General features: G+C 52.0%; 1 protein-coding gene and 1 long non-coding RNA gene across 3 annotated transcripts; one reads left to right on the forward strand and one right to left on the reverse strand.

Moving 5' to 3' along the window:
• Positions 1-7: 7 nt before the first annotated feature.
• Positions 8-8,403, reverse strand: CCDC124 (coiled-coil domain containing 124). Of its 2 annotated transcripts, none has more exons than XM_019737072.2 (5): positions 8,270-8,403; positions 3,632-3,801; positions 1,258-1,447; positions 652-766; positions 8-466 (listed from the first exon to the last, which is right to left on the reverse strand). In XM_019737072.2, exons 2-5 carry the CDS (start codon positions 3,788-3,790, stop codon positions 259-261), a joined length of 672 nt encoding a protein of 223 aa, XP_019592631.1. In that variant the 5' UTR covers positions 3,791-3,801; positions 8,270-8,403; the 3' UTR covers positions 8-258. The 2 variants fall into 2 exon arrangements, with proteins under 2 accessions (XP_019592631.1, XP_019592632.1); XM_019737073.3 differs by lacking the exon at positions 8,270-8,403 and adding an exon at positions 7,840-8,055.
• Positions 8,404-8,559: 156 nt separating this feature from the next.
• Positions 8,560-13,161, forward strand: LOC141572692 (uncharacterized). Its single transcript, XR_012498059.2, has 2 exons — positions 8,560-8,660; positions 9,048-13,161. It is a non-coding gene; the product is annotated as an uncharacterized LOC141572692 (long non-coding RNA).
• The last annotated feature ends 253 nt before the right edge of the window (positions 13,162-13,414 follow it).

A 13,414-nucleotide genomic window follows, 5' to 3' on the forward strand; every position in this document is an offset into this window, starting at 1 on the left:
TGCACACTTTGCCTCACAGACCGCCTTTATTGGGCACTTAGCCCTGTACTGCACGCAGGAAGGGGGTGGCTGTCACTTGGAGCAGGGACCCTCAGTGGGAGGCGCAGCCAATGATGCCACTTAGCTCCCAGGATACAAGCCTCGGTTCCCAGACCTCTCTGTAACCCTCACCCTCTCTGTAACCCTTGGAGCTGACCAACCAAGGGGTGCGGGGTCACAACCCAGACCGGCCATCGAGTGGCTCCCCCAGTCTGGGGCTCACTTGGGAGTGTTGAAAGGCACAGCCCGCTGGTTCATGGGGTTGTCCGGTGAGCGCAGCCACTCCTTCTTGAGCAGCTGCTTCAGCTGCGACAGCCGCATGTTGGGGTTTTCTTGCTTGAGCCGGGGCAGCTGCACCTCCTCAAAGGCGGTGAAAGCTGCTCGCATGCGGCGCTCGGGGTGCCTGTCTCCCGCCTCCTCTGCCACACTACAGGTGGACACTGGCGTCAAGGAGACAGGGGCGCAGCCCTCCCCCTCTCCCCCAGGTTAGTCCTCCCTTCCCAAGCTCAAGCCAGTACTCTGCCCTCAGAGGCTCAAGCCCCACCCCAGGTTTAAAGCCCCTCCCCCTGAGATCCAAGCCCCGCCTCTGAGGTCCAAGCCCCGCCCCACTACCTGAGCACCGCGATGGCATCCTCAATGGTGCGCGCCTCCACGCTGCCCTCCTCCAGCACTCGGCGGTTCACATTTTCCTCCAGAGGAACCTCCAAGTGGCTCTTGGCTTTCTCAGCTGGGAGCGGGCAGCGGGCCAGGTGACACAAACATACGCAGAGCCAGAAAGAGACACAGTGGGGGAAAAAGTGAGGGGAGAATGACGGCGGAAGGACAGAAACACAATTTGAGCTGGGAAGCCCTCCGGCCCTACTGAGTGGGTTGGTCCTGCCATCCCAGTACCCAGTCTCCTGCCCTCCTAACTTCCCTGGAGCTGGGCACATGGAGGCGATCCATATGTGGCTGCTGTCTTCTCAGCCGCAGACATATCATTAACCCCCTGGGGACTCCAGGGGGGGAACAAGAGAGGTCGGTCGGGTACAGAGCAAGTACACACGTGCTGTCCATCCTCAGAGCATACCTGACAGGTTGCCGCCCACCCACCCTTCACCATGCAAAGCCCAGGCAGCTTCTCCTGGGGCGAGGAGGGGGTCTGGCCTCAGCCCAGGGGCAGGTCGCTGCCTGTTCTTTAGTGGGTAAGAGGGCAATTCCAGAGGTGGCCCCGCCAACCTGGTTCTGGGGCTTCCTTGTTCTGATGGTCTCGGCGGAGGGTCTCCTCAATCTGAGCACGGGTGACCTTGTTGGGCACGGCCACCCGGGGGGCCTTGCCACCCTTGAGCTTCAAATCCTCCTCCTCCAGCAGGCGCTGGGTCTCCCTCTTTCGCTCCAGCTGCTCCAGGCGCCGCTTCTCCTTCTCCTCCTTGGGGGATGGGGCAGTCAGGAGTGGATCCCACCCTACCGCCACAGGGTCTGGGTTTTCATCTCAACCAATGTGGACTGAGGCCCTGCTGTGTGCTAGACCCTGTACTGGGTGCAGGGGACACAGCTGGGAGCAAGATGGGCCTACTGAGGGCTCCTGTACTCCATGACAATGGGAACAACAGGAAAGCTTGGCCAAGACAGGTGGGTGGGTGGCTCTCAAAGGATAAAGTGACACCTGGTCCAGAGGAGGGGCCAGCCAGGACAAGAGCTGGGGGACAGGAGAATGGTGGGAGCAGCAGGTGTAAAAGACCTGAGGTAGGAACCACTTAGCATGACAGAGGAGCAGCACAGAGACTGGTGTGGCTGGAGTCGGGAGTGGAAGTGCCAGGGGGGTGGGGCTCGGGACCTCAAGGGCATAGGGAGGGGTTTGTATGAGTTTCTGAAGGTAACAGGAGACAAGAGGGTCTGGACCCATTTGCCAGCTGGGGCAGGAGCTCTGCCCTTATGGGTCAGGAGACCTTGGGGAGGCACTGTCCCCAGCTGAGTACCACAGGGGCTGAGACTGATCCCCTCTTGACTCCCCAGGGAGGCCCATTAGATGCCAGCTGGATGAGGGGACATCTGGCCTACAGGACTTGTCCTTGGCCACTGCCCCTCCACTGCTCCAAGGGGCAGAGCAAGGTTCTCAGTCTCTTGTCGTGCAGTGTGACCGTGGGCTGGGTCCTGCACTGAAGGCACCCTTGCTTGCCCACCCATTGCCTACAACTCTGCCACCTGTCTCCCATGCCTCTAGGATGGATCCCGCCTGCCATGCCCGTGACACTCCTGTAGCTAGACTGAATGTCACAGGAGGGGCCAATGTGCCTGGGACACTCACTGGGCCTCCATCCAGTGTGCATGGCATGAAAGGGAGGGTAAAAGGTCAAGGGTGTTTGAGTATAGCTTCTGGGTTCCCACTTCTGTGCTCAGGCACCTCAGGCCGGGCCACTGTGCACTAAGCCTCAGTTTCCTCATCTGGAGGATATGGATGACCCCAAGGCCGGAGACAAAGGCCTGGGGAGGGCTCCCAGGGCCTGGGTCCTGGGCAGACTGCTGCCTCTGGGACTGTTGAAAGGTTTCTGGCTTTTCTGTCTAGATAATGGATCTTTGGCAGTCACTAGTTTTCCTTTTGGGTTTTCAACTTTTCTACGTTGTCAAAAAGTTTACAAAAAAAAAAAAGTTTAAAGACCTTCACGGACCCAATGCAGCATGATGGGAAATGGGGAGGGAACCAGGGACATTCAGTGTCCGCTAACAAGGCAGGATCCAGTACCGCACAGAAAGTGCCCAGATGCCCCACGATCTGGGCATGCAGGGACCATGCATCGTCACTGCTATTTTCCACACTTTTATCAGTTTTCTAATGGAGGAAACCCCTGTTTTCTCCGTCTGGAATCAGCAATGCATGCCCCTGCGGCTCTGGCCAAGTCTGACCAGCACAGGAACCAGGAAGGTTGACCCTGTGGTTCTCTGGCGCCACCTACTGGGGCCGAGTAGGTCAGCACCAGCCCTGAACCATGCCCAGACATCAATAAAGCACCCATTGTGTGCTTGGCACTGGGGCCCATCAGGGGATAACCAGCCATCCTTGTCCTTTTCTGTGTTTTTATAAACTCATGGGAGATCCTGCAGACCCTAGGTCAGCAGGTCAGACTTGGAGAACCTGTCCCAGCATTTCCCCGCCCCGGTGTTGCTGATGTCTGGGCTGACCCATTCTTTGCTGAGAGCCCGTCCCAAGCACTGTGTGGTGATAAGCAGCATACCCGGCCTCCACCCACCAGATGCCAAGAGCACCCTCCATCAACCAGTTGTAACGACCAAAAATGTCTCCAGATGCTGCCAAGTATCCTCAGGGGACAGAATGACCCCCGAGTGAGAAACACCAGCATAGCCTGACTGTGGCATCACAGGAAGGAGAGAAATAAGCCATGGGGGGCAGTGGCTACCTCACCATTCCCCAAATGTGCCGCACCCTGGCCATGCCCAGGTCTTTGTACGAGCCGATGCCTCTGCCTCCCTCCCTCCTTGGCCCCAGGTCTAGCGCCTCCTTGCCTATCAGGCCAACGTCCCAGAGGTCTCCCGCCACCTTCAACCGTGACCGCCTGCCTGAACCACAGACGCGGCAACCCAGAGCCGCCCACACCTTGCGCTGCTCCTTCCTCATGACGTGTTTGTCCTCATCCTTCCAGAAGGCATCCTCCAGCTCCTTCTGCTTCCGGGCATCAGCGGCCGCCTTGGCCTCAGCCCTCCGCGCCCGGGCCGCTGCAGACTTGGTGTTCTCGCCCTGGAACTTCTTGGGCATCCCTCAGCAGGCTGTGGGAGGAGGACGGAGACCGGTGAGCGGGGGTGTCCCTCCCGGGCACCCCAAGACTCACACCTGGGCAGCCAGGACCCCCTTGAGGTTTCAATGGCCTCATCTATAAAACGAGGGCTCAGACTTTGTGATCTCTCTTTTTAAATATGTATTGAGGTAAAATTCACGTAACACAAAATGAAGCATTTAAAGTATACAATTCAGTGGCATTTCATATATTCATAATGTTATACAATCATCACCTCTATCTAATTCCAGAACATTTCTATTTCTCCAAAAGGAGGCCCTGTTCCCATTAGTCACTCTCCCTCTCCCTTCCCCCAGCCCCTGGCAACCACTAATCTTTCTGTCCCTATGGATTTACCTGTTCTGGACATTTTATATAGATGGAATCATACATGTGGCCTTTGGATCTGGCTTCTTTCACTCAGCATGATGTTTTCGAGGCCAATCGCATTGTATTGTGTGTCAGTGCTTCATTCCTTTTCATGGCTGAGTGATAGTCCTTTGTTTGGATAGACTACAAGGCTTGGCAATTAAGTTCGCAAACTTGTGGCAACGATGTTGCTAACTTTTTTTGATATCAGAGGGATTATTCATTATGAATTTGTACCAACTGGACAAACAGTTCACCATGTTTACTATTTGAAAGTGTTATAAAGGCTGCATGAAAAAGATAGACGACCTGAACTTTTTGCCAACAATTCATGGCTCTTGCATCACGACAATGCACCAGCTCACACAGCACTGTCTGTGAGGGAGTTTTTAGCCAGTAAACAAATAACTGTATTGGAACACCCTCCCTCTCACATGATCTGGCCCCCAGTGACTTCTTTCTTTACCCGAAGATCAAGGAAATATTGAAAGGAAGACATTTTGATGACATTCAGGATATCAAGGGTAATATGAGGGCAGGTCTGATTCCTGCCAGAAAAAGAGATTCATTCCAGAAAAAGAGTTCCAAAATTGCTTTGAAGGGTGGACTAGGCGCTGGCATTGGTACATAGCTTCCCAAGGGGAGTACTTCAAAGGTGACCGTAGTAATATTCAGCAATGAAGTATGTAGCACTTTTCCTAGGATGAGTTCACGAGCTTAATTGTCTGCCCTTCGTAGTTTATCCATCTGGCCACTGATAGACACCTGGGTTGTCTCCACTTTTTGGTTCATATGAGTCATGCTGCTATGGACCTCTGCAGTCCTATATGTGTGGCCCCCGGTGTGCCCCCCCCCCCACAACTCTTCCACCTCTGAGGCCTCAGTCCCTGGGTCCCCTAGCCCTGAGGCTGAGTCCCCCTCACCCTAGGTAAGCAGCTGCCGTGAACTGCAACTGATGACCCAGCCCTGGCTCACACAGCTGGAAAATGCTGTAACTATCTTAAAGCTGTTGTCCAGCAGGCATCTGGTCTGTGTGAGTGCTACGCTGGGTGCTGGGGAAATGACAACACACACCAATAGCATGTGCCACCCTCCCTGTGCCAGGCCCTCCACTAAGCGCTTTATATAGACTAACGCAAATACCCCAAAGCCTTAAATGTGGGGATTGCCCTTATTCTCATTCTAAGGTGGGGAAGCCGAGGTACCTGGCTAGGTTGCCTAAGGCTTAGCCTAGAGTCTCACCTCCAAAGCCTGCCTTTCAGGTGAGGAAAGGAAGGCTGTGCAGCTGAGAAATAAACAGCAGCCCCTCCAAGTGCTGACTGAGGACCAAGTGCTGTGCAGCTTAGGGAATGTGCTTTTTGGGCCTCAGTTTTATTCATCTGGGAAGTGGGCTGATGTGCCTCCCTCCTGGGTCATTCTCTCTCCCCTGAACAACTCCAGCTCAGCCCCTTGCTGAACCTAGGAAAAACAAGGCCCAGCAGCCAAGAATGAAGGGGACAGAATGTGGGGCCATCCTGACTCAGAACTGCGAGGCAACTCCTGACTCATTCGAATGCCCCAAAGCCTTAAACATGGGATTGTCCTTATTCCCATTCTAAGGTAAGAAAACCAAAGTACCTGGCCAGGTCCCCATTTTACAGAGGTGGAATCTGAGGCTTTGAGAAGTGACAGGCTCAGAACCACACAGAGGGTTAGTGGAGGAGCCTGGATTCCAATCCAGGCCCACCCCCTCAGTCCCGACTACATGCTCTTAACCACTGTTCCATCTCTGGGTCCCGGCTGGCCCCTCAAGGAATATCAATGCAGATCAGGACTCTGAGGCCACTGGGGCCCCTCAATTGACATGGAGAGGCAGCCCCTCCAGGCTGAGACTGGGGAGTGAGCCCCGTGGGGAAGAACGGGACAAATAGGGAATCAGTGGACCTGGGAGACTCAGGGTTGAGTCTTGGCTCTGTAATCATGGCTAATGTGCTCCCCTTGAGCCCTAATTTCCTTATCTGAGATGTGGGGGTGAGTCCAGTCCCTCCCCACACAAGAACTGCCAAGGGGTGAGGTGCAGATTTGCCAGGCTCCTTTGCCCCCTGAATCCAGCATCCATTACTGAGCATCTACAATGTACCCAACAGGAACCCCCTCCCGGATTCCCCAGGAGAGCACCAAGAAGTGGGGGTGACTGTCCAAGTTACAGATGAGGAAATTCTTTACCTCCTGTTCCATCTCCCACTCACTCATTCAGCAGCAGCCACACCAGCCTCCTTGCCATTTTCCAAACATACCAAACAGGTTCCCACCTCAGGGCCTTTGCACTTGCTTTGCCCTCCACTTGACTGCTCTTTGCACCTCCTTTTACCCAGTTAACTCCTATTTAAACTTTATGGCCCAGCTCAGGTGTTGTCGCCTCCAGAAAGCCTTCCTTGAGACACCCTCTGAGTCTCAAACCACAAACTTCTCTTTGAGGCAGTTGTCTGGGTTGCTTTATGTTCACTTATATAATTGTTTGACCAATGTCCATCTTCCTCACCAGCCTGGGAGCTCCGGGAGGGTGGGGCTGGGACTGCCTTACACTGTCATTCATTTGCTCAAAAAATGTTTTGAGCAAATCAATGAACAAACATTGATTTCCAGGGTTCTGCCAGTATTTACTTCATGCTGTGTTGTGTCCAAACTCATCTCACTGTTCTTCCCACTCACCTCCCAACCAGCTTCTGCTCTTGCTATGCCCTCACCTGATACACCTTCCCGTCCCCTCCTCCTGTGAAAACCTTACCCACTCAGAGACTCTGCCCCAGCATCCCCTTCTTCCACACCCTGATGCTCACAAACCCATCTCTATCCCAAAGCCTGACAGGGCTTTTTTGACTATTTGGAGACAGGGCTGGTAAGGAGGTGAGAAAGATTAAATGAGGTCATAGGGTTGGGCCCTAATCTAACAGGGCTGGTACCCCTATAAGAGCAAAAGACACCAGAGCTTGCTCTCTCCACTATGTGAAGACACAGTGAGAAGGTAGCTGTCTGCAAGTCAGGAAGAGCCTGCACCAGGAAATAACTGGCTGGCACCTTAATCTTGGACTTCCTGTCTCCAGGACTGTGAGGAAATAAATGTCTGGCGTTTTAGCTGCCCAGTCTGTGGCATTTTGTTATGGCAGCCCAAGAGGACTAAGACAGACAGCTATTCTTCTCTGTGTGGTCAACAGTCACTCATTTGCACACTTTGTCATTCAGTAGACATGCACTAAGCACCTAGTATGAGTCGGACGCTGAAGAGGCACAGCCCATGGGCTTCCTCTTTCAATGGGACTCCCAGGCTGGCTGGGAATAAACAATAAGAGTGACTGCTCGCGATCAGAGCTGCAATAGGGACATGCAGGATGCTGGGGAAGCCTAGAGGGGGCTTCTGACCCAGCCTAGGTGTGTGTGTGTCTGTCAAAGGGCTTCCTGGATGAGACATCTAAGAACAGGCCTGAAAGACAAGCAGGCTGGAAAGAGGGATTTGTATTCCAGGGGGACGGGAGGGTGCAGAGGGTGTTAGAGCCGCGAGGTGCAGATCTGTGGGTCAGAGCCATCTGGGGTGGTAAGTGAACCGAGATGTGAGACAGAGCAGGGAGCTCAGACAGGAGTCCGGCTGGTCAGAGGGTACACTAAGGAGGAAATCAAGACCCACCTGATTGCTTGGATGTGAAAGTAAGAAAGAATAGACGGAGCGCAACGCCGCCTCCTCCAAGAAGCCCTCCCGCTCTCCCAGCCCGTCGTCCCTTTCCCCAGCCTTAATCCCACTGCAAGTGGCCAGGGGAGTGGGGGGGGGGGGCGTCCGTAGCAGTTCCGTCACCCCAAGCCTGGAAGCTGCTCAGGGGCAGGGCCGGAGCTGGGTGGCCTCGAACACAACGCTGTCCCTCTCAGTCTCAGTCGCGCGCTCTGGGAAATGGGCACAGCTCGCGCGGGAGCCGTCGAGACTGGGCGCCGGAAGTGCCTCCGTCTCCGAGCACCCTACCTCTAGCCCTCCTGGAGGGTGGTCCCAGACCGAGACGCCCGCCAGACCCACCCGCACCCCGCCCCCCTCGCCCCGGCTCCGCCCGCACAGCGGCCTCTCCTACCTCCTTTCCCCAGCGCCGGCCAGGTCGCGCTTCTGTTACGTCACCACGGGGTTTGCGTGCTGAGATCCCGGGGGGGCGCGCTGATTACGTCTTGGTGTCGCCGCCATCTTGGTAAAGGACATGATAGCCCGGTCCCCATACAAGCTAAGGCCATCAGCCATTTGTTTTCCTCTTCAGGAGTGTATATTTTATAAAACCTCATCGCAGGCGCTCATTTCAGATATTGGCGAGGCAGGAGGGGCTGGCAGGAACAGCAATCTAGACATTGCCTTTACCATGATGGTCGCTGGCCGGAGAAAAGATGGCGGCCCCGACTTCACACCTGGTCCGGCGGCCTCCGCCTGGAGTTTCCCCGCCGCCAGGGCGCGCCAGAGCCTGCGGTCCACGCGAGGTAAGTGGACCCCCCCTACATCAGGAGGAATCCTCTTCAGCCCTTCGTTATCACTGCATTTTGCTGCGCTCTTCTAGCCCATATTCTCTGCCTCCAGCAGAGGGGAGGGAAGGGGCAGAAAAATTAACGCACTCTGCGCTGTCAAGGTGGAAAAACTGAGTCTCAGAGAGACCAGGAATTGAATTTGGCCAAAATGTAACCGCGAGCGGCCCAGATTCCTCCGGCCCCTCCTCCTGGATTGCTGTCCTCTCCAACCCCCTTGCAATATTATTTACTTTATTATAGGATGGTTACACTGGGCCTGGCTGTGGGGAGAAGCAGGGTGTGAATTGGGGTGGGGGACAGTTCAGGCAAGACGACTTGACCACAGATTCCATTCTCTGAAAGGCAACCCAGTAACACTGTTGGGGTCAGACCGTGGATCGCCCCTGTTCTTCTCCGTGGGTCCCCACTGCGCTGCTCCTTCCCCCTCCCCACTTCTTCCTCCTCTTCCCCATTCTCCCTCAGCTCCAGCCACACCAGCCTCCCTTCTCCAATTGCCAGGCACCATCCTGCCTCAGGGAGTTCACTTGTGCTGTTCCCTCTGCCCCCACCCAGCATTTCCCCTGGCCAGTTCGTTACTTCCTTCAGGTCTTGGCTCAATTATGCCTTCCTGAGAAAGACCTCCCTCACCTCCCAAGTTGGTGCTCCATCCCCAGCCCTCTTTTTGATTTCTGTCATAGCATCAACTCACTTTATCCATTTAATGATGTTTGTTTTCTGTCTCTCCCTGGCTGTGATATCTGGAGGATGGAGCCTGTGCACCTGGATTAGTGGTTGTCACCAAGAAGAAGGGGCTTAGCATAAACGTTTATTGTTGTTTATTATTGGGGTGGGGAAGTGTGGAAATGCCAAAGGTAATACCTAGTTAACCTTCAATTGGACAAGCGCCAGATTTAAAAATAAATAAAATGAAAAATTGAAAAATAGGCTTGTCATGCATTCCTGGGAGTAGGGAACCTGTTACCTCATATTGACATAACTGAGGGGTTCAGGTCAAGTGAATCAATCCGGAACAAGCTAACTCTCCTGCAAGATGATTTTTAATGCCTCCCAGACACCCCCAGCTGTGGGCACAGCACCTAGTCCTAAGGACTTGGTTTCTATAGTTCTGACATTCTATATAGCTCTTAGTCACTCACATTCTCAAGGAAGTATCAACGATCTGCTATGCGCCTATGCTGGAAACATGGAGACAAATGAGACAGATATGGTCCATGGTCTCCTGGGGCTCACATTCAGAAAGTCGAATAAAAAATTATGATCCTAACTGTGGCCAGAAGATATGCCCTGGGTTGAACGTGGGTTAAGGAAGCCGGCAGGTTGGATAATTCAGAGGTCTTCTCAGAATTGGGTGAAGAAAGGAAGGAAGGGTGTTCCTGGCAGAGGGAACAGCATGTGCAAAAGCTTGGTGGTGAGTGTACAGTAAGAAAGGAAAAAGCAGGCCCTGACCACAGTCAGCTGAGAATTGGCCTCGTGTCCACAGCTGAGCTGTAGTGTCCTTTTGAACATAATTTCATAGAGCATCAACATCAGACAAGAGCACTCTGGCCAGGATGGAGTGAGACAAAAACAAGACCCCTCCATAATCATGTCTGACCAGAAAAAACCAGTAGTACTATCTAAGCCCCCAAAGATGTCCACATCCTGGACCTTGGATCCTAATAGCTTATGTCACATATGGAAAAAGGGATTGTGCAGATATAATTCAGGTTATGGACTTTAAAATAGATTATCCTGGATTTTCCTGGTGGGGCCAGTCTAATCACACATCTCTGAAAAGCAGAGAACTTTCTCCAGCTTCAGGTAGAAGACATAAAAAAAGTGAGAAGCCCACCATTGCTGGCTGTAACAGAGGGAGCCAGAGACCTTGCTCCCACTCTACAGCTGGAGTCTTCTAGCAACCAGAATGAACCAACCTGCCAACACCTTAATTTTGTACAGAGGCAAATCAAAATAAGTCTGTGTTGTTTTAAGCCACTCAGTTGGTGAAACTATGGTACTGCATAATACAGTAGAAACTAATACAGTAGATTTCCTCCTATAAGCCCCTCCTAACTAGATACATTTACCTGCTTCATCTTGTAAAAACTGGATCTTGATCAAACAAGGGCAAGATTCTTGCCAAGAGAATTAATGTATGTATTGAGCATATCAAGCACTCTAAGAGCCGAGATAACTTCCTGAAACATGAAGGAAAATTATCAAAGAAAGAAGGAAGCCAAAGAGAAAGGTGCTTGGGTTCAACTGAAGGGTCAGCCTGCTCCACCCAGAGAAGCACATTTTCTGAGAACCAATGGAAAGGAGCCTGAGCTGCTGGAAACCCATTCCCTATGAATTCATGGTATGATAAGTGTAAAAAAATAAAAGATCTCTCTACTGTTAAAAATATTTATCTTAATTGAGTTGAAGTGTGGTGTCCCCTCCCCCAAAGAAATATTTAAAGAAAACTTTGTGTGCTTAAAAAAAAAACACCCAAAAACTGGATCTTGATTTCAGGTCAACAAAATGACCTTCTTCTGAGGTCATTACAACCGTATCAGCCCAGCCCATCAAGAGTGGAAACAAATATTGGGGGTCTCCTTGCCATAATAACCAACATGTTCCCCTTAGAGACACTGCTGCTTGTTCAACTCCAATCAGAACTGTTTAACTCCATTCAGAAAATCTCAGCTGGCCCGGTGGCTCAGGTGGTTAGAGCTCCATGCTCCTAACTCCGAAGGCTGCCGGTTCGATTCCCACATGGGCCAGTGGGCTCTCAACCACAAGGTTGCCAGTTCAACTCCTCGAGTCCCGCAAGGGATGGTAGGCTCTGCCCCCTGCAACTAAGGTTGAACACGGCACCTTGAGCTGAGCTGCCTCCCGGATGGCTCAGTTGGTTGGAGCGCGGGCTCTCAACCACAAGGTTGCCAGTTCAATTCCTCGACTCCCACAAGGGATGGTGGGCAGCGCCCCCTGCAACTAAAATTGAACATGGCACCTTGAGCTGAGCTGCCACTGAGCTCCCAGATGGCTCAGTTGGTTGGAGCGCATCCTCTCAACCACAAGGTTGCCGGTTCGACTCCCGCAAGGGATGGTGGGCTGTGCCCCCTGCAACTAGCAACGGCAACTGGACCTGGAGCTGAGCTGTGCCCTCCACAACTAAGACTGAAAGAACAACAACTTGAAGCTGAACAGCACCCTCCACAACTGAGATTGAAAGGACAACAACTTGACTTGGAAAAAAAGGCCTGGAAGTACACACTGTTCCCCAATAAAGTCCTGTTCCCCTTCCCCAATAAAATCTTTAAAAAAAAAAAAATCTCTCCCCTTAAGGGACCAGTGTTTGGTTCACTCCCACTGCAGTAAACAATGCTTGTGTTCCCATTCAAGTCTGTGCCTTTCTATGTTTCTACTTAAGAAGACACAGGTTCAGCTCTCGAAGTCCCACAGACCCATCTAAATTAATTTGCCAATGTTGGTTTCCTAGTAGCCAGATACGGGGGAGCCTAGTATGAGAAACACTTCCTGATACACTATAGAATACTGCAGGTCAAGTAGAAGAGTCTGTGACCAGAAGAAAAGGAAAAAGCCACCTGGATCTCCAGAATACACCACCAGCTGGATTTGGGGCATATTTTCTTTGCCTGGATTTAGTTATCTAGACTCCTGGCTTTTGGACCTGTGAGGGGAAGCCTTGAAGATGGTCCCCAGTTATCCCCCACTTCCCAGTATTCACACCTTTGTGTAATCCCCTCCGTTGAACTTGGGCTGGATTTACTGATTTTTAATACCACACAACAGAAGCAATGAGATGACGCTTACATTAGGTTTAAAAGATATGGTTTCCTACCCCAACTTCCTAGTTTCCTTTACAGGTAGGGGTGGCCATGTTTTCAAGTATGCTGTGGGGATTTCCAGGAAAGCTTTTCCCATCTTGATAAAGGGAGATGCAGCTGGCTTCTCCTTCTGTTTGCCTTCAGTGTGGATGTGACGCGTGGAGGTACAGCAGCCATTTTGCAATCAGAAGGCAACAGCCTGGGGATGAAAACACACTAAAGATGGTGGAGCCAAAAAGAAAAAGTCTGTGGCATCATGGAGCAGGTGAAGAGATACCAGTAGCTGCCTAATTCTGGACTTCTTGCGATGTAAGAAAAATACATCCACATGTTTAAGCTTAAAAAAACAAAAAACTGTGGCTACTGTTCTGGGTGTTCTCTTTTGGATTATTTGTGCTGGTGGAAGCCAGCTGGCATGTCATGAGGCAACCCTGCGGAGTGAGTGAACATAGAATTTGATCTTTCAACGCTAGTCGAGCCTTGAGCTGACCACAGCCCCAGCCAAAACCTCAACTGTGGCCCTCAGAAGACAACTTAAACTACCTGGCCTCATAAGAGAACTTAAGCTACACTTACCCAGCTGAGCCAACTCCCAGATTGTTGACCCACAGAAACCATGAAATAAATGTGTGTTGTTTTCAGCTGCTAAGTTTTGGGGTCATTTCTTATGCAGCAGTATATAGCTAATATAGGGCCTATTATAAGGACTAGTAAAGAGTTTATTTTTGGGAGGTGCTATGGTCTACTTGGCCAATGTACTCTGTCCAAAGCCTTAAATTCTACTGCAAAGCTAATTTGATCTGGTATCCAGCACCTGCAACCAAAAGAGCAGGAGGAACTATGGAACTATGACAATGCTTTCTGGACAACTGCTTGTTCAGCAGTATTGAAAACAGT

Source organism: Rhinolophus sinicus, chromosome 15, assembly GCF_057876585.1.
Source record: "Rhinolophus sinicus isolate RSI-liver-muscle chromosome 15, RSI-T2T, whole genome shotgun sequence".
Classification (NCBI taxonomy): Eukaryota; Metazoa; Chordata; class Mammalia; order Chiroptera; family Rhinolophidae; genus Rhinolophus; species Rhinolophus sinicus.